Below are 21,917 nucleotides of genomic sequence, written 5' to 3'. Positions count from 1 at the left end.
CCTAATCTGTAACATTTTTCAATATTTCCTATACAAGCTGGGGAATCTTAGCAATTGTCCCTGTGCAATTGGACAATGCTGGGCTGAATAGAATAAGTCTAAATAATATCTCTTCTGGGCTTTAGAAGACTATTTCCCCCACAATTCATTATATATACTGCCTCTTTCTCATGAAGGAATAATCGAGGCAGGAGCTGTCCAGCAGCCTTCCTCCCAATATATCTGGAATGCATCAAAAGGACACACACACACACACACACACACACAGAGAGAGAGAGAGAGAGAGAGAGCGCACAATCTATAGAAGTAAAACTAGGCTGAGGTTGAACATCGTAGGACCATATGTATGGAAGAGTTATACAAGTCTTCCCCATTTAACAAGCACAACTGGGACAGGTACAGTAACTTGGTCGTTAAGCAAAGTGATTGCTAAGTGAAACCATGCCTGTGCTTATGATCTTAATTCAGTTTTTGATTGCTTTACAGACCTGTGAAGATCACAAATGTGAGAAAGGTTATAAAATTATTTTTCACCACTCTTCTTAACTGTGAATGATCATTAAACAAGAAAGTAGCTAAACAAAAACTAACCGTGTATGTATACAGATACAGACCCTTTTCAATTAGTTTTAAACAATGTAAGGGTGGTAGATACTGGAATGGGATGCTTTTTCCTGCAGAGATAAAAGTTTTGTGAAACCCCTCATGTTTCCCTTTAGTGAATATTTTATTTATTTACATCTCATGTTTATTATACTTGTAAATAGCTCAGGTGGTGAATACTCCTCATCCTATTTTCCCTGCAACAACAACCTTGTGAGGTGGGTTGGGCTGAGAGAGAGAGATGGGGGGAGACTGGCCCAAAGTCATTCAACCAGCTTCCATGCCTAAGGCAGGACCAGAGTTCACAGTCTCCTGGTTTCTAGCCTAAGACTTTAACCATTGCTAGAGGCTTTATGGAAATGTCCATAGTCTTTCCTTGGCAACAATACAAAGATATCTGCCACTGTCTTCATCCCAATTTCTTTTTAAAACTTCCTAGGGTAATCTAGCATTTAACCTTTAATGAGAACAGCCAAAGAGGCCAGGTATTCTATACATAGGAGATGGACATTCCTGCAGAACTCTGCTGAGAACCTCCCAATTGCCATCCTTTGTAATTTTTTTCAGTAATTTTCCATATACAATAGAACAAGTTTATAGAAGATCATGGTTTGTGAAGTTTTCAGTAAGAATTATTCACCTTGTCTACTAAACAGAACATTTTAAATACAAACAGTATCAGGTTAGCCTGGCCAAAAATGTAATATATATCAGGGGTCTCCAACCTTGGCCACTTGAAGACTTATGGACTTCAACTCCCAGGTTCTCAGCCAGCAAAGCTGGCTGAGGAACTCTGGAGTCCACAAGTCTTCAAGTGGCCAAGGTTGGAGACCCCTGATATATATGATATATTTTATATGGAACATCATTGTGTAGCATTTCTGTGGAATGTTGGTAATAGTAGACAGAAATACAGGTAGTGCTCAGCTTACAACCACAATGGAGCCCAACCTTTCTGTTGCTAAGTAAGACATTTCTTAAGTGAATTTTTCCCCATTTTATGCCTTTTCTTGCCACCGTTAAATGAATCACTGCAGTTCTTAAATTAGTAACACAATTGTTAAATGAATCTGGCATGGTCTTGGGACACTTCAACTGTCATAAATATGAGCCAGTTACCAAGCATCTGAATGTTGATCATGAGACCATGGGGATGTTGCAATGGTCATAAGTCTGAAAAACGGTCATAACTCACTTTTTTTCAATCATGTAACTTTGAACGATCACTAAGTCAACTGTTGTAAGTCAACCTCTATCTGTATAGTATCCCAAATTAAGGTATCCATTTGTGTTAATAATGAAAGTCAAAAATAGCAACTGTCGGTTCCTCTGAAAGCATGCGCTGACAGCACGGTTTAAAACACAAATTAATAAAAATATGTTTTGGGATTCTGAGAGCTCATTAGGAGTACGTAAAAAGCAGGAGGTGAAGCCAGCAATTCTTGGCCTGCTGACCCAGACATAGTAGGATAATTCTTATTTGCTGCAGCTCAGAGGGATATTCAGTTACAGTGGAGAAATCATAACAAAGACAGGAAACAGATCAGCACTCTCTGGATTTAACACTCTCCCCAGGGAACTTTTTTTAAAACTGCAGATGTTTTTAACCTTGTCTTAAATGTCATTGTATCATATGCCCCATTCTGATGAACTTAAGAATAGTATATAAACCGAAGCAATTCAAGTCAGGGCAGAGAGGGAGGCCGGCTTATATGCCAATTGGAGCAGCTGATCTTTCAAATAATATCCTCCATCACTGTAACTATACATTATTAAAGAAAATGTCCAAGATGCCAACATACACACTTTGCAATAATGGGGGAAAAAACAACAACCCTTCAGCAACATTTTGCTTGGAAACAGCAACTGGTTGCTTTTTGTCATTTCTAAAGGAATAGTTTTCAAGTGAAGGAAACATTAGGCCCCTCCACCAACCACAACTGTTTCTATAACTTCAGCTTGTCTGTGCTCCGTTGCACTTTGTTCTTCGGTTTTGCTGTCCTCAGCAGTATACACATTAAACACAGAACAGAAAAATAATACTTCATTCTGTTTTATTAAACCGCGCGTCAACAAAAACCGAATGCTGGTGATTGAGTTAAGCATATTTTAGCAGGGAGATATAGGCAGCCCTTTTATGAACTAGAATAACACCAAAGTTCTGGAAGTATTTACTTATAAATTTAGCCAACTTACATAAACATTTGTCAGATTCCATCAAAGAATTTGCATGTGAAATTTGCATTCCGTGGGGGATTTCTACTGAAGCATGCCCTTTGCAGGCTCCATCCAACTCTCCTGGTTCCTACATAGAGCTGGCAAATCTGTGGCTTGTTAGATCCAGGAAGTTGTCAATGCTTCACTATGGGATGGATGATGCCGGCAGTTCTGAAGGAGGCTGAGGGTACTCACTCTTTTATATGTCCTCCTTGGATCCAGTAGTGTTTGATAATTGTTGCCCACTACTCCAATCTTTTGGGGAAGATCACTAAGCATGTGATAGAAACCGATTCATCTTCATAGCATTCTAAAAGAATTGGATTATCTTAACTTTCTCCATCAGGTTCAAGCCTGGGACTAAGGCAGCGGGCCCCAAACTTAGCAACTTTAAGACTTGTGGACTTCAACTCTGCTGGAGAAGTCTAGGAGTTGAAGACCACAAGTCTTAAAGTTGCCAAGTTTGGAGACCTCTGGACTAAGGTGAAAACAGCTTTGACTGCTATAGTTGATTACATTTATCAGGAACTTGATAGGATCCCATACTTGATCTAACCAGCCTCTCAAAGATTTGATACCATCTATTAGAGTCCCTGCAAGGCCTGCTATATTTTTGCAGCAGTTCTAATGTTAACTCAGTGGGTGATTTGAGATATTACTAACGAGAGAGAGTGTATCCAGTGTTTGCTTTCCTATGTGGTGTGTCTGTTTTCTCTCTCCTACTCTTTAATATCTTTATGAAGCTACAGGGAAAGTTCATATGGAAGTCCAGGCTGCAATACTATAAATACTGCCACTCTGAGCCCAGTTGAAGATCCCATCAAAGTCTTCTCTGGATGTTTGGGGGAATGTTGGGGCCTAAATGGGAAGAAGAAAGCTAACGCTCAACCTATTTAAGATGGCATTATTTGTACAATGTGATTCTCTGCCAACTCTCAAAGGGGTTGCATTGCCTCCAAGGACATAGGGCCTAAACAGATGGTGCTAAATGGGAAAATAGAGGCTGCTGATGAACCATTTTTAAAGGTTTTTTGTTTAACTTGTCTTATTGTTTTATAAATAACTTAAGGCAGAAAATATATTTAATATTCCTTCCTCTTCCTCCTTTTCTCACAACAACCCTCTGAGGTAGGTTGGGGCTCAGAAAGAATGACTAGCATCCAGATGGCTTTCATGCCTTTGGCAGGATTAAAACTCAAGTTTTATATTTATATTTTATATTTCCACTGGTGGAAGGACCTTGGTATGGTAACTCATTGCCTTACCATTACTGAGTAGAATTTTGTAATGCATTCAACCTGAGGCTGTGTTGGAGGCCACCTGGGATCTACAATTGTTCAGAAAGCAGTGGCCTACTCGATGACTGGTACACAACACCATAATTACACTATATCTATCTTGTATGTCCTGCATTAATTGCCAGCAGATTTCTGGATACAAATCAAAGTTCCAGTGATAACTATATACAGGGGTGGGATTCTACTGGTTCGGCCTGGTTTGGTCAAACTGGTAGTTCTGAAGATCATCTGGGAGAGAACCGGTTCATTCCAACGATCAGTTGCTGGACCAACCTGCCTGCCCCAGCTCTATACTGACCTTTATTTCCTGCTTTTGAAACTCAGCTGCATTGATAGATGTGAGCTTTTCATATTTACAAAAAGAAAAAAAAGAAAAAGAAAGGGTGAAATTCAGCTTAATTGGTTTAAAAAAAAACAAAATTAAACACACCTAAGCTTGCTAGGTGGACATATGCATATAGCTAGCTTTTGTATTTAATTTTAAATGCAATCAGAATTTTAAAAATGTAGCCACAATTAAGGTGTTAAATCTTTAATTAAGGCATTGACTGGCAGTAAAGAGTCTCTTAATCAAATTTTGTGTTAGAGGGAAGTGTTTGTAATAATCAATAATTAATATATAGGTTACATCAAGGCAAGCTGGAGCTATAGATGTTGTAATCTTGGATAGATTAGCTATTAGGATTGTACTGAACTTTGTTGTGTCAGAGCTTGGAATCACCATAGTAATAAAATAGCAACAAATAACTGTAAATCTGAAAACTTTTCTTAATTTTGAAATGTGAACAAATCTCTCTTTGCTCACAGCTGTAAGAAATCATGTTCAAATTATGTATCCAATCCAAATTCTGTTGGACTAATCCATAACTTTCTATGATGAAGAAAAGCAAGTTTTCAAAAGCAAAAGTATTTTATTTAAAAAGGAGAATTGAAAAGAAACAAACATTACTTTAAAAGATGCTAGCCACATTTCTATCATGTAACACATTTGAGCTTGTATAGGCAGAATGCCACATATTTAAAAGAGCATTGTGTACATTAGACATTCTTTTGTGACAACTAGAGTGGCAAAACCCATATATTTTACCACTCCTATTGCATCTGCAGAGACGTGGCTAGTGGTCCTTTTTAACATGATCCATTCCTGGCTAATGAGAAAGGAGCTGCAAGAAGATGTATAGGGCCTTTTTGAAGAATATTCTTAGTGTCTGATAGATAACATTCTGAGCACTTTGAGTTGGGTTCAGAATGAGTGGGTCCAGTAAAGAGGGATGTAGGCATATCTTGTATGGTTATCTGGGAAGAGTTTGATCCTGTAACAGTTGTGGAAGTGTACAAAAACCTTGGATCTGCTAATCTGCCTACTTGTTTGTTAAAAATGCATGTCCATCTTTGTTAGTGAAGAAAGTACTGTATATGTTGTACCAAGGTAGTGTTGACTTACTCTCTAAGGAATGGGATGGTTCAGGCTGCCTTAAAGATGGTGATTGTGTACCCTCTATTCAAGAAATTATTGCAGAGCCCAACAGCCAGAAACAACTTTTACCCAGCCTTCAACTCCTTCCTTGGGAAGCTGGTTGAGAAGATGGTCAGGCTCCAACTTCAGATGGACCTAGAAATGAATTATCTAGATCCACTTTTGTCATATTTCAAGCCAAAAAATAGCGCTAAAATGGTATGGATACATTTGTTGATGGCCTCTGATGTAATTCTGATGAGGTGGTATAACAATTCTGACTTTCATTAATCTTCAACACCATCAATCATGTAGCCTTATAGACTGAATACAAGAATGGGGTTGTAATTCTTCATTCTCCATGGTAGTTCCAGTTGCTGTTGGCAGGAATAGAGAGAACAAAGTTGTTGTAGTTGAGCAATGAGAGGCTAGACCAGGGCATGGATGCAACAAGACTTTATTGTAGCAATAAAGGACTGAACGTGTTAGCTCTGCCTAGAGCAGGCTCCCAGCGATCAGCGACTGGCCGGACCCTGCAGCTGGCTTTTATAGCCGACTGTCGAGGGAGGCCAGCCAATGAGGGGCAGCAAACGCCCCCGCAGCATGAACGGACCTGGGTGGGGACTTTGGCAAGTTCCAGGGACATAACACCCCTTCCCCCCAGATGCGAACACGCATAGTCACTTAAATAAGCGGGCGGTCTGTGCTGGCGCCCCGAGCGTCGTAACTCCGGTGAGTTACCAAGTGTCTCAGAGTTCAAGGAACCCGGTGGTGTTGGTGATGGGGTGCAGCCTCGCTCTGAGGGTTGCACCGGCACCGGTGTAGTGCTTCTGGTTGGCGATGTTGTGGCCCCGTCTACTGGTGCCGGTGGCGGACCCGTCGGGCAGTCCCGGTCTACTGCCAGCTCCTCTGGTCCGGATGGCGGTGGTGCAGAGGCTCTGGCATGGTCTACGACGGGAGCTTGGTGTGGCACCTGAGGATCGACCTGAGCCCACGATCCGACGCTGGTGAAGGTACCCTGTCGCTTCCTTAGCTGGTCCAGGTGTCTTCTCCAGATGCGGCCGTCTTCCAGCTGGACTCGGTACGACCGGGGGCCGGTGATTGCTACTACCACTCCTGGAATCCACAGTGGGTCTCCGGCGTAGTTCCTCGCAAAAACATGTTCCTGCAAGACAAAATCTCGGACCCCCGTCATTGAAGCGAGAGGGGTGTCAGGGCAATAGTGAGGGTGGAGCCTATCCAACACAGTTCTTAGGCGTCTACCCATTAGAAGTTCAGCAGGGGATTTGTTGGTGACCATGCAAGGGGTCGAGTGTTGACTAAGCAAGAAACGGGAGAGTCTGTGATGCCAATCTTCTTTGCTGAATCTGGCCAATGCTTCTTTTGTGGACCTAACGGCTCCCTCTGCCAGTCCGTTGCTGGCAGGATGGAAGGGGGCCGTGAAGATATGATGGATACCAAGATTTGTGGCGAAACAGCTAAATTCTGTTGAGGCAAACTGGGGACCGTTATCCGAAACAATGGTATCGGGTAGCCCGTGTGTTACGAATAGGCGAGTTAGAGCCTTGGTAACTGCTAGCGTGGTAGTCGTGGATAGTTGGGCCACATCGATCCATTTTGAGTATGAATCTACGACTACCAAAAAGGTTTTGCCGTGTATAGGACCCGCTAAGTCAATGTGTAGCCTTGACCAAGGCGCGTTGGCGCTCTCCCACTTGGTGGGGGTGGTGACTGGAGGGGAAGGTCTGGATTCCTGGCAGGGTTGGCATGAGCTTACCCACTTGACGATGTCGTCGTCCAAGCCAGGCCACCAGACGTAGCTCCGTGCCAACGCCTTCATCCGGACGATGCCGGGTGGCCCTCGTGTAGTGCCTCTAAGACTGGTGTGCGAAGTGAGGCCGGAATAACAACCCGGTGCCCCACAACAGGCAGCCCTGTATGCTAGACAGCTCCTGTTGACGGGTCTTAAAAGGTGTGAATTCGGCTGCGAGGTTAGAGCCCGGCCACCCCCTCCTCACCCAGTCCAGTACCTGGGCGATGGTTTTGTCCGTCTTGGATTTGGTGGCGATGTCGAGAGCGGTGACAGGAAGGTCGAGCTCGGTGACATCGAAGATGGCGTGGACCGGGGCCGGGTCTTCTGCTGGAGCTGGCAGGGGGCAGCGGCTGAGGCGTCTGCGTGGCTTAACGTTTTCCTGGGCGGTGGATGAGCTTGTATGCGAGTAAGCCGCCAGGAATAAAGTCCACCTCATCATTCTGGGAGACAACACTTGGGGAGTCTGCTTGTCTCCGGAAAGAAGACCCAGGAGAGGTTTGTGGTCCGTGATTAGCTCAAAGTTGTGGCCAAATAGGAATTCATGAAATTTCTTAACCGCGGCCACTGCGGCTAAGGCCTCCTTGTCTATTTGACTATAGTTACGCTCTGTTGCTGAGAGCGTTCTGGAAAAGAAGGCGATCGGTGCCTCCGAGCCGTTGGGTAGTCTATGGCTTAATACGGCGCCAATCCCAAAAGGGGATGCATCCGCAGCTAGTACCAGTGGAAGGTGTGGGTCAAATTGAATAAGGACTGCGTCAGATGTGAGCAGTGACTTGACTGCGCGAAAAGCGGTGTCTTCCTTGTGTCCCCAGTGCCAAGGTGCTTTTTTATCTAAGAGCCTGTGTAGAGGCTCTGCTACCGATGCTTTGTGAGGCAGAAATGATGCATAAAAGTTCAATAATCCCAAAAAGGCTTGTAGCTCGGCTTTAGTGGTTGGCGTGGGTGCCTCATGAATTGCCTTGACCTTGGACTCTAGGGGGTGGATGCCTGCGGCATCAATTCTATAGCCCAGAAAGTCCACCTGTCTAGTGGCAATGGCACATTTTTCCTTTTTTAATTTGAGGCCATGCTGTCTGAACCTGTCTAACACTGCTCTGACTCTCTGGAAAAGTTGGGGTCTGTCCCTGGCCGAGACCAATATGTCGTCGAAGTAGGGTACTACGCCAGGGAGGCCCTGTAGTATACGCTCCATGAGGGATTGGAAGATGCCCGGGGCAACACTTACGCCAAACTGGAGACGCTTGCACCGGAAGGCACCCCTGTGGGTCACAATGGTCTGCAGTTCGGCTGTTTGGTTGTCAACAGGGAACTGCTGATACGCTTGTGACATGTCCAATTTGGCAAAAATGTTGCCAGGCTCAAAAGTATGCAATAAATGTTGAATGACCGGGACTGGAGTGCGCTAACTTGTAGAAAGCGGTTGATTGTTTTTGTAATCTGAACAAATTCTCAGGCTGCCATCCTTTTTAAGGGGTGTGACAATTGGCGTCTCCCATTTGGCGAAGTCTGTCGGCTCAATGACCCCTTGCTTTAATAATTTATCGAGTTCTGCGTCCAGTTTAGGCCGAATGGCGAATGGGACTCTCGCGGTTTCAACCGGACTGGAACCGCTTGGGGTCAACTGCAAATGAGATGGGGGTACCGTTATAACACCCCAACTCATTGCTGAATACGTCTGAGTAGTCAGTAAATAAGGAGTCAGTGTCAGAAGCTGAGACAGCATGGACTCCTGTTAACCCTAGGCCGAGGTGGGGGAACCAATCAAGCCCCAGGAGACTGGGGAGGTTGCCGTTAACTACCACTAGAGGCAGGTGGCCTTTAAAAGCTTTAAAATTAACCCGGAACTTGCCTTTGCCGAGCACTGGAATGTCTTTTCCCTGATAGTCCCTCAAGGAGATCTGGCACTTCTGGAGCTGGTTTCTGGATAGCCTGGGCTGGATTTTCTTGAGAGTGCTCCAAGAGATGATTGAGAGCACTGACCCCGTGTCAACCTCCATACGACAAGGTTTACCTTCTAATAAAATGGAAAGTGTTATTTTACTGATAGAGTGACAGGTGTGGTTAGCATGGTAGCAAGTGTGACAATTTAGTACTTGCCTTTGAGGCCCAGAATGGGAAAAGGAAGGAACCTTTTGTGCTGAGTTGTGCGCGGCCTGGCAGACTCTGGCGATGTGACCTTTTTTGTGGCAATGGTTACAGATGGCACCCTTGAACTTGCATGTAGCTCTCGAGTGAGGTCCGCCACAGGATAGGCACAGGATGATGTGTTTGGGTGCGCTGTTGGTTTCTTGCCTGCCTCCTGCCTGTGGTTGTTTGGCGTGGGTGAGGCGGTGGATGTCTGTTTGGTCGCTAGGGTCGTCTTCGTTGACTACCTCTTCTGAATGGACTGTGGCGCAGCTTTGTTTGGGAATGGGACCTTGAATTTCAGTGGCTGACTGGGTTGCCAGATCTGCTGCCAAGGCTTCCTCGACGGCCTGGGATAAATTGAGGTCCTTCTTGGCGAGTAGTCGCCTTTGGAGGTGAAGGTCTTTGACCCCGCAGACGAGCTGGTCGAGGAGCATGTCATCAAGATAGTTCCCGAACCCGCAGTGGAGGGCTGCAGTCCTCAAGGCTATATTGGTTGATGGTTTCTTTTTCCGCTTGCTTCCTCATCCGGAAGGTGAAACGCCTCGCGATTTGTGATGGTCTGGGGGAGTAATGATTGGTGAGAATCTCTAGCAATTCTGCCCAAGGAACATTCTTTAACTCACGTGGAGCGACGAGTGCTGTTGCTGTATCAAAAACGATGGCTCCGCAATAACTGAGGAAGAATGACCTCTTTCTGTGCTCCCCAGCATCAGCCAGACCGATAGCGTTGATATAGTGGTTAAAACGATTCTTGTATGACTCCCATTTTTCTTCTTCCGGCTTGAACGGTGGGAAGGCTGGGTTGGAGTTCATGATGAGGACTCCTGCGCGTTGTGCTGTTGAGAAATCTCTCTGGGACAACAAATGGCCCTTGTGTTTTTGTCAGGCTAGTGATTACAGCTCTGGAGAGGCTCCACAGAACCTCTCTGCTCTCTCTCTCTGGGCTGCAATTGTGGCTAAGCTGCAACGGCTGTTGGCAGCGTTTTGATTTTCGCGCTCCTGGAGAGCGTAGGCGGTGATGGCTTACCGCCTCTGATAGCGCTTTGAATTTCGCGCCTGCGTAAGTGTCAGTGACTCGGAATAACAGCACCGCGCTGTATTCCGGCTTGAAATTCAAACGACAGCCGTTTGAATTTCGCGCTCTTTTGTATTGAGCGGCTGCGGCTCGCAGCGCTTCACTTTCCTCTATAGCTTGCTAACAAGCGGCTACAGACGCTATTACTTTCGCTTTTGCTGACCGAGCTCTCCGGCGGCGCGGCTGCGGCTCAGCGGTTTCAGTGATTTCAGCTGTTGCGAATTGCCTCTGGTAGCCATCCCATCCTCGTCGCCAGTGTTGTAGTTGAGCAATGAGAGGCTAGACCAGGGCATGGATGCAACAAGACTTTATTGTAGCAATAAAGGACTGAACGTGTTAGCTCTGCCTAGAGCAGGCTCCCAGCGATCAGCGACTGGCCGGACCCTGCAGCTGGCTTTTATAGCCGGCTGTCGAGGGAGGCCAGCCAATGAGGGGCAGCAAACGCCCCCGCAGCATGAACGGACCTGGGTGGGGACTTTGGCAAGTTCCAGGGACATAACAAAAGTCCTTAAGTTGCAGAGTGCAAAAAGACTTGACACTTACACCTCTCCTCTTTAACCTCTAAATGAAATTGCTGGACAAGATCATCCATCAGATTCCGATGATTCTCAGCTTATATCTCAATTCTTTGAGATGATGCTGTCAAGATTTTTCCTAGTGATAGAAGACTGTGGGTTCTGGATGGAGAGAAACAAACTCATCCTAGTAGCTATGAATAAGTGGATCTTCAAATCTGGGATCTGAATCTCTAATCGCATTTCCCCTGCCCAGATGGAACTGATAGGAAACCCTGGGAATCTGTAGAGAACCACAGAGATGACCTTTGGAAATCTAGGCAGGACCAGGGCCAGTTACATAAACAAGAACATGTGTTAAGCCTTTGAAACAGTGAAAGTGTGAGAAAGAAGTTTAGATGGACTCCTTCCTCATTTATTAGAGTATAAGAGGAAGAAGGGAAAACTCAAGATTTTATTAGTAGCCTGTATCAATAAAGTGTAGTTCTAGTCAGATCCATGGAGTCCGTTTCATAATCTGGTCTCTCTCAAAAGGTTGACTGCATCTTCCTGGACTCTCATTTCTCATTCAGAGCAGATAGCAATTGTACCTTGGAAGATCCTCACACCAATTATACCTATTTCTATAATAGCAAGCTACTCTCATGCCTTAGTAACCTTATATGTGGACCAATACAATGTGCTCCACATAGGGTTGCCTTTAAAGACCCTTCAGAAACTTCAGATAGTCCAGAATATGGTGGCACAAGCAGTTACACGCACGTTTTGGAATGCCCTTGTAACACCATTGCTTCACAAACTGCACAGGTTACTGGTAGCCTTCTCAGTGTAATTCAAGCACTGATTACCACTAACAAAGCTCTGTATGGCACAGGGCTGAGTTATTTGAGAAAAGCTCTCTTGCCTATGATTTCTGCACATCCTGTGACCATCAGACAGAATGTTTAATGAATGAGATCTGGCCATGCACAGTGCAACTGATGGGACTCATGGATCATGCCTTTGTCACAGTACCTACCTCTGGAAGAAAATCCACCCTGAGATGTGAATGTCCCAATCCTGCTCTTCTTAAAATGTACCCTTGAAACCTGGCTCTTTCTCCAGACTTGCACTAAGGTAGACTGTGAATCCTTTGTGAAAGGTTTTAATGTCAATCCCAATGTGTTAACTGTCTTCTCTTTCAGTTTTCTGATGCTGTTCTATTTCTTTGGTTTTCACTTTGTATGCGGCCTACTGCTGTTGAGAAGTTGGAAGGCTTCAGAAATGTGAATGATAAATAAAGACTTCAACAGTAGTTCACCGTTAAAGGAATAGTGGCGAAAAATTCAGACATGGTTGGAAGAGTTACACAGGTTGGTTCTTGATAGTTTTTGTTTATGATTCTGACTGGTTTTTGAAGTGCAGATTCTCAATTTCCTGCTTCTTAGTTTGCATTAAGTTCTGCTTGACTTATATGAAACCTTAGGTGAAGCTTGCAAATGTACCAAAGCTCATTTAGTTAGGATGGGAATAAACTGACAAAATTTCAAAGCAAGGAACAGAAAATGTTGGGGAAAAAATGGAATAAGAAAGTCAGGAACTGATCTGATGCAGTCTTAACACTCTCTCAGCAAAGAAGATATCTGACATCTTGTCGGTCTTCCATTATTTTATCCTCCTAGATCTCAGACTCAGATTATCATTTAGTGAGTTATTTAGTTGTGATTCTGGACTGCACTGGAATAAGCATTTTTGATTCTGAAAGACTACTTTGGTGGTGGAATGCATAGGTATGTTATAAATGTACAATTCTGAAGCTAATAGTCTTTTAACTTCTAACATTATCTTTTCCACTGATTGTTGAAAATCTAACAGTCTGCTCAGTAGGCAAAAGCATATGTGAATATATATATATATATATATATATATATATATATATATATATATATATATATATATATATATATATATATATATGGATCTTTGGTTGTTCGGGTTTTTTCCCGCGTAAGATTCGAAGTATCTAGGCAATGTTTCGATGAAGTCTCATTCATCATCTTCAGGCTTCTGTCTCCGGCTCTGTGCTTCTCAGAGTAATGGAGATTGCAGCTGCTTCCTCCTTTTAACTGCCAGTGGGGGTGGGACTTGATTGGGTGGGGGCTTGGCTGTGTTCTGATTGGGTGGGGGTGTGTTCTCATTGGTAGGGGGTTTGGCTGTGTTCTGATTGGTTGGGGGGTTAGCCGTGTTCTGATTGGTTGGAGGCGTGTTCTGTTCGGGTGGGGGCTTGGTTGTGCTCAGGTTAGTCTTAGTTGCTGGGGGATTTGAGCTGGTGAGCTGTGATCTTGCTGTTTGGCTTCGAGTTCGTGGTCATGCTGCATCTTCATAGTGGGTGTCGGTTTGCTTCATGTATGGCTCGGAGGGGTTTGAAGTGGGTAGTGATGCAGCTGCAGTGCAGCTTCTGGTCCATGGTCGTGTCTCATCTTCTGAGTGGGTGTGAGTCTGTTTTCTACATGGAAGTGTGGTGGTGGCATCTTGTGTGGCTCTCATGGGTGTGGGTCCGGTGTCCTTCTTCATGTTAGGTACTCGTCTGTTCATGAGGGCGGGTTTCCAAATACTCAAATACTCTGAGAAGCACAGAGCCGGAGACAGAAGCCTGAAGATGATGAATGAGACTTCATCGAAACGTTGCCTAGATACTTCGAATCTTACGCGGGAGAAAACCCGAACAACCAAAGATCCACATATAAATACCCCGAGAACCTCAGAAAACATATATATATATATATATATATATATATATATATATATATATATATATATATCGGGATCTTTGGTTGTTCGGGTTTTCTCCCGCGTAAGATTCGAAGTATCTAGGCAACGTTTCGATGAAGTCTCATTCATCATCTTCAGGCTTCTGTCTCCGGCTCTGTGCTTTTCAGAGTAATGTGAGATTGCAGCTGCTTCCTCCTTTTAACTGCCAGTGGGGGTGGGACTTGATTGGGTGGGGGCTTGGCTGTGTTCTGATTGGGTGGGGGTGTGTTCTCATTGGTAGGGGGTTTGGTTGTGTTCTGATTGGTTGGGGGTTAGCCGTGTTCTGATTGGTTGGAGGCGTGTTCTGTTCAGGTGGGGCTTGGCTGTGCTCCGGTTAGTCTTAGTTGCTGGGGATTTGAGCTGGTGAGTTGTGATCTTGCTGTTTGGCTTCTAGTTCGTGGTCCTGTTGCATCTTCATAGTGGGTGTCGGTTTGCTTCATGTATGGCTCGGAGGGGTTTGAAGTGGGTAGTGATGCAGCTGTAGTGCAGCTTCTGGTCCATGGTCGTGTCTCATCTTCTAAGTGGGTGAGAGTCTGTTTTCTACATGGAAGTGTGGTGGTGGCATCTTGTGTGGCTCTCACTACCCACTTCAAACCCCTCCGAGCCATACATGAAGCAAACCGACACCCACTATGAAGATGCAACAGGACCACGAACTAGAAGCCAAACAGCAAGATCACAACTCACCAGCTCAAATCCCCAGCAACTAAGACTAACCGGAGCACAGCCAAGCCCCACCTGAACAGAACACGCTCCAACCAATCAGAACACGGCTAACCCCCAACCAATCAGAACACAACCAAACCCCTACCAATGAGAACACACCCCCACCCAATCAGAACACAGCCAAGCCCCCACCCAATCAAGTCCCACCCCCACTGGCAGTTAAAGGAGGAAGCAGCTGCAATCTCACATTACTCTGAAAAGCACAGAGCCGGAGACAGAAGCCTGAAGATGATGAATGAGACTTCATCAAACGTTGCCTAGATACTCGAATCTTACGCGGGAGAAAACCGAACAACCAAAGATCCACATATAAATACCCGAGAACCTCAGAAAACAAATATATATATATATATATATATATATATAAAAAATCTAAAAAGCAATTTTTCTGTCCACATTACCAAATTAAGACATAAAATATAATGCAAGATATGATTAACATGAAGACAATTGATGCAAAATATAAAAATAATTACATGATTAAGATTAATCGTATGAAAAATTGTATGTCACTAGGTGATTTTGCAAATACTACAGCATAATATAATTCCATATTTGAAAAAAAATGCCTATCTCAAGCAGCTACATGTTTTATCAAAGTTTGTTATGAAGAAAAAAGATCTGAAATAATTGATCCTTCCAGCTGTAGGCAACTTGAACTGTAAACCTTCATTTCATTTTATGAGAGAAAACAGCTGGATCTTGAGTCATGGCTCTGAAAAGATGGAAGCTGAAAAAAAACCCTACTTTTACTTAATTGCCTAATTCTAGAATTTTCATAGATTAATCTTACCTACCACATTTCTGGTTTTTGTGAACTCTTTCTTCAAGGGTATAGTCATCCTAGCACATTCATGTATCAAGATGTCACACATCTCCCTAGTTCAGTCAGAAATCATATAGAAGCATGAAGCTAATGATTGTTTCAATCTTACAATTGAAAGGGATTTTTTATCTGTATTCTGGAAACATTTCTTTCCTTCATGCTATAAGAACAATGAGATTTCCTCCAAATACCTGTTTTTTATTACATAGTCTTCCAAAAATTGTGATGCTATTCTTGTTAACCCAGAAATGGCACATTCCTAACATACATCAATTAGGGATGTCTCAAAATAAAGCAGAGAACATTCCAAAATGTAGGCTATTTACATACCAAATGTACAGTACTGAAGAACAAACCACTGCAGTTTCTTTGAATGATTCAATACACTTTTACATCAAAGAACAACAACCAACATTTCTGAATTTTATACCAAGTATTTTTTCATGGCAGCACTAGCACAAGGCCACTGAAAATTGAGAGTTTTTACGAAGTGGAATGTATCTGCTCTCTATTCATTGTTTTAACAAACAATGAATGTTAGTCTTATTCCAGCTAATATGTAACTCTGGGATTGTACCTGGGATTGCTTGGCAATTTAAAATAAAACCAAATTGCCACCTGCATTATCATATACAATATATATAAGGCAACAAGATTCAGTGGGATTTTCAGAGGCAAATCTCAGAGTAATCATTTTTACAATTTGTTCAAGAAGTATTTCTCAACAGGAAATGCCTGCCTTACAGAATGATTAGTGCTGGTGGCAGTTTCCTGAAGAAAAACAATGCACATAAATTTCTAGTTGGTTATCTAGAGAAGATGACTTCAAAGAGGCTGCTCTGTGACTAATGACTATCTGAGAGTGATAAGAAAACATGCTTTCTCAAGCACTTCATCAACCTTGCAAACCAGAGAAAGGATCATTTGAGTCAGCAAATAGTTTGGTTTTGCCAACAATCCGTAGCACCACTGGGATATGCATCCCATTCTGTCACTAGACCAGGAGACCCTTAGAAGCAACAGAACAATTCCCAAGCAGATAAAAACCACCAGATCAAATCAAGTCAGTCATCTAAAATAGCTTTGCATTCTTCCATCTGCTAGCAAAGCCCAGCTATCACAGGCAAAGGGCTTCAAAGGAAGATACATTTCTCTAGTTATTTTCTTTTTAATCTTTGGGTTAGAAGAATGCACCGTAAAAAAAGCCAGTGATTGTTGTCTTAGCTATCACGAGAACAATAGTATTGTATTAGAGTTGTACAAACTATTTGGAGGAGTATTTTACAAAATTACCAAAATGTCCCTTTGAAGCTAGTGCTCAAGATGCCAAGGCACTGCACTTTATCAGAGGTTTGCCAGAAAGTATAAGGCCCAGTGCATGATTTCTGGATATGTGATCCCATAAATACAGCTGAACTTAATTACTGACAGGAATGTGGTTAAAGCACCAGGGTAGAAACCAGGACACTGAATTGTAGTCCTGCCTTAGGCATGAAAGCCAGCTAGGTGATTTTAGGCCAGTCAATCGCTTAAATCTCTGTCTCTTGATTTCTAGCCTGGTGTCTTAACCACTAGATCAGAGCTATCAAACACCAGGCCCGTGGGCCAGATGTGTCACGTGTACACGCCCGGTTTAGCAGAAGAGGGAAAGGTTCCAATTCATCATGTGACATCACCATGATGATGTAAGTTTGTCTTTGCACTAGACCAAACTGGCACAACTGCCATCTAATTTTAGGATAAATTTGAAGATTTTTGCAACGAAAAGGTGGTATCTGCTAAGATTAGCAACATTTCTGTATCTCAGTTCAGTTCATTCCAAGTTATAATTTTGCACATTGTCTTCTATTTTAAAAGTCACTTAGGTGAGAAAAGTGATATACAAAGTTGATAAATTTAAAAAAAACATATTCAAGCATATCTATTCTAAACAGCAGTGTTATTCAGAATGCAAAAATTCTACTGTATTCACAGTAGAAATATATGAACAGTAGAAATATAACATTTTTAAAATAAAATATATAAATTCTATCAGAGATCTTAATAGATCATACTGTATCAAACATTATTTTAGTTTTCTCAGATAGTAACTTAGAAAGAAAAATCTGAAAACCAGGGATTTTATTACCAGGGATCATTAAGAAATGGGTCTTTTACAGGAAAATTAATATACAGCCTGGTGCTGTCCAATTGCTCTAAAACACTCAGTAGCAATAAAAAGTAAAGGCTGCAATTCTACACACATAGTTAAGAGTAATCTTGTTGAAGTTATTTATTCAGAATTCACATTTTTACTATTGTTCACTTATACATTCTGTCCTTCGGATAAAATTATTTCAAGATATAAAAATATAAAACATACTGTGCATCATTACTAAATACACACAGAGGTTTTTTTAAACAAAAAAGAAACCACATAAAAGACAAAATAGATATAATCTGAAGAAGACTCTGAGTCACATTACAAGTCAAACAATTGTAAAAAAGAGTTGTTTTTATCTCAAAATATTGCCTAGTGGGGCCTATCTCGAGTTTTCTCATTATGTAACATTTCCACTGGAAACAATCATAAGTAGGGTCCAATCAGTCTCAAAACTCGAGTTTAACATTGCTAGGGAAAGCATTCATTATACATTCATGTTTCTTAAATTGTGTAATGATTTACATGGAAATAATACATTGGATTTATAGGCAACCAGTGCAATACTTTGAGGATCAGTATCATCTAGCCCCCTTTTATTTAAGGGCTGCCGTTCCTGCTCAATGTTCAGCATGCTGTCATAAAGAACAAATGTATTAAGACTGCATTATAATTATCACTGAAATGCATCTTAAATGTTAGATTATATTCTCAGGATATGACTTTTGTTTATACATATGGAATAATCTTTCTGCATGCGACTCAACTGGGATAATTAGCACAAATATGAACATGCCATGCTATTATTTTAAGAGCTGACAAATTTCAAAATATATAGGCCCCAAAACTTGAGACTGATAATCCAACAAAAAGGATATACATATTTAATGTATTGCAGTTCTACATCTATATCTGAGAGCCAGCAATATGATTCACTTCCAAGCAGACATATTGATAGGTGTTCCATGGATAACAGTGCTGTCAACAAATAGCCACAGTTGGCAACATCCAGAACTGTCTGCCAAAATATGTAAAATGGTATTACTTAGCTTTCCACATAAAATAATAGAAATACTAAACAGTATGGTCTTGTAACACCTTTTTTTTATAGAAGCTGCAGAAAAATCTTTAAATTGCTCATGTGGAACCAGCAATATACAGCAGGCTTGTCAAACTGGCAGCTTGCAGGCCAGATACGGCCGCACAGGCCATGCCCATCCTGGCTCTACAAAGGAAAAAAATATTGCAATACATCACAATATGGACCACGATCCAAGTGAGTTTGACACCCCTGATATACATTACCACTTTCCCAATCTTTATTAACTGGCAAGCTTTGCATTTTGAAAAATCACTGGACACATGTTTCATTACAGATATAGTGATTTTCTAGAATAATGGAAAATTAATATTTATTAGGAAGTTGCATAATGCTTGAATGATATTTTACAATGAATGGTTTGGGCATTACAGGAGCCAATACGTTCTTGGAAATGAGGTATGTTGTTTTTCCTGCAGCCTAAGTCAAAAGACCCATAAAGAGCCATGATAAGTGACCAGTGGTGAAGGACTGTGCCAGCAGCAAATTCAACTGGCCAATAAGGGATCATGAATGGGGTGTCATAGTCTGGCTAGACACTAAATCATATCCAGAAAAAAAACAAAAAAAATCTTCTTAAAATTGGAAGAGTGAAATGCATTTGTGTTGGTCAAATTTATTCTATAATTGTCAGCATTTGAGATTTATTTTCCACAGACAGACTCATAGCTGGAAAACAGCTTTGTTATGATTAGATTTTTTAAATAAAGAACCTAATAACCTTTTCAGTTATAATTCCAGGAGTGACACATGGCCAATTAGTATTTTTAAAAGGTCATGTTGCATTTTAACTATTACACGTGGACAGAGCAGATCTAAAATAATGCAAAATATTAGATTTTTATTGCTATGTTCTTAAGTGTAATTTTCATAGTAACTTCACTATAGTCTAGGAACAACAATGTAAAAAGCATAAAATATGACGCCCAGCTACTGAATATATGTTATATTAATAGTTAATAAGTAAATCCTCAATAATATCACAACAAACATTATAAATGAACCCCAGAATTTAGCTAACTTGTCATTTGGGCTGCTGATAGAAAAACAAATATTATCTGAATGATTAGAAAGAGACATAAAAAATAAAATGTACTTCCTATCTTTATAAATATCTCTATACAAATTTTATATAAGAAAAAAATGAGCAAGAGCTTCAACAGATTCAACATCAAAAAGACAAATGTATTCACTAAAAAGTGTGTCTAGTCAGATGTAACTGAATCAGATGTAAGAGAATTAAAATATGCCTTTGAAATTATCTACAATAGTTGGTGGCATGATTTAAGTGGTATAAAAACATAGTGATTTTCACCTAGGATTCAGTTTCCAGAATTTCAAAGTTTAGGGTTATAATTTCATTTATGCCCATTTATTAACAATGAAACAACACAGAACATTTTAGCATGTTAATCTACAGAAGTGCTAAACGAATTAGCCCAAGAAAAACCACTTTTACCCAATTGTGGGCAATTTATACCAGCTCAGCAAGCACTGTGCTAAACTTTCACATCATATATTTACATGGGGAAGATAAGATTCTCGTAATAATTACCGATTGGTGTGCTATTGAACATCAAGTCAAAAGGCTATATTTTTTATGTTTAATGGAAATGCAAATCATTTAATTAGGCATTTTTTAATGATATGGCAACTCAACCTGCTATTCAGAAAATGATATTTATAAATGTTGGGTGATAGTTACCAAGTATCATAGTATATTAGTTTTGAATAGCAAAAACAGTAAAAGCTTTTACCTAAATAAATGCTCAAAAACAAATCCTTCTCAAAAGTACATTTTGTGAAATACCAGTGAAGTAACCAGTGTTCTTTATCAACCTCCCACTACATATTCCTTGCCTCTACTGGCAAGTAATGTTTTAATGTTTTAACCATGTTTCAAGTAACAAATAGAATTCATCTGGGAAATTGTTTTGTTTATATTGTGAAAATTTGAAGGCGTCGTCTAACTTACCAAACCTCTTATAACCAAAGGACTGAACTTCTTCCTCTTCGGCAAAGTCGTCTGTTAAACAAAAAAAAGTTATGAACCTCAGTACTGTATAAATGTCAATATGAGAGAGATTAGGACACATAATTTAGATATTGTTATGTATTACAAACATATATAAAATATATCCAGAGCTACTGAAAATTTCACATAGAAACTGTATTTAAATGTAACATTTGATACAAAGTAGTATGAAAAATATCGATGTTAATTCCCTCTTAATGCTATTTATTTCCTGACTGGTTGTTTTAATCATGAAGCTCTGTTTGCCTGATACACAAATATATCATCTGGTCATAGTCAGCAGTCTGTGTATGGAAATTATTGGGTGGTCCAATACATAGTGTAATAGAACAGTCCAGTTTTTCTTACAAAACAATATTTTTAAAAGAAAACTACATTTGGCTTAAAATATATTGGTGTTGCCAACTACAGTAACACTAACAAAGAAAAATATTTAACCCCATCCTTATTTGGAAAAGGAGAAAGGGAACCCAGATGAAAACAGAGACGACCTCCTAGTAAGCTATTGGGAAGTGTCTCCTTCAATCACAGACATTCTTCTATAGATTTTTTTTTAAAGGTGCAAATAAAATTGTGGTCAATAAAATTGCCAAGTTTCCATTTTACTGCTTTTGCCATCATTTATTAATATCTACATCTGATAGGCATTATGCAAGATTGATGACTCTGTTTGGAGATTTGCATATGAAGTTTGGAGAAAACTTGTAAAATGATCTGAAGAATGACCTTAAAATACAGAACCAAAAATGTAAACTAATATAATTACAAAGAAGGAAAGCCCACCTACAGCAAAGCCAGACTAAAAGAAAAATGGGGTCTTATTTCATTTAATAATTCATTCATACATGTATGGATGAATCCCTATTAATAATAATATGCTATTCCTTACTTGAATCACCCCAATTAGATTGCATTGATTTAAAACTCCTTTAACTTACTTGTTCCCTTCCAGATGCATTGGGGCACAATTTTTATAAATGCAGTTACTGTGAGAAGGCACAACTGGTAATTCTAAGGGCTACAATCTCAACACACTGGAAAAGGAAAAGGAAAGGAAAAGGAAAAGGAAAAGGAAAAGGAAAGGAAAGGAAAAGAAAACGAAAAGGAAAAGGAAAAGGAAAAGGAAAGGAAAGGAAAGGAAAAGGAAAAGGAAAAGGAAAGGAAAGGAAAAGAAAAGGAAAAGGAAAGGAAAAGGAA

General features: G+C 41.1%; 1 protein-coding gene across 1 annotated transcript in view; it reads right to left on the bottom strand.

The window, feature by feature from the left end:
* Positions 1–21,917, bottom strand: part of COLEC12 (collectin subfamily member 12) — a 92,461-nt gene that overhangs the window by 55,705 nt on the left and 14,839 nt on the right. Inside the window, exon 2 of the mRNA XM_026699337.2 lies at positions 20,661–20,711. Within this exon, the coding sequence (XP_026555122.1) occupies positions 20,661–20,711 (51 nt within the window). The remainder of the gene's footprint in view (positions 1–20,660; positions 20,712–21,917) is intronic.

Source organism: Pseudonaja textilis, chromosome 3 (genome assembly GCF_049901715.1).
Source record: "Pseudonaja textilis isolate UNSWEBS1 chromosome 3, rPseTex1.2, whole genome shotgun sequence".
In the NCBI taxonomy this organism is placed as follows: domain Eukaryota; kingdom Metazoa; phylum Chordata; class Lepidosauria; order Squamata; family Elapidae; genus Pseudonaja; species Pseudonaja textilis.
This window is presented reverse-complemented; position numbering and strand designations above follow the sequence as displayed.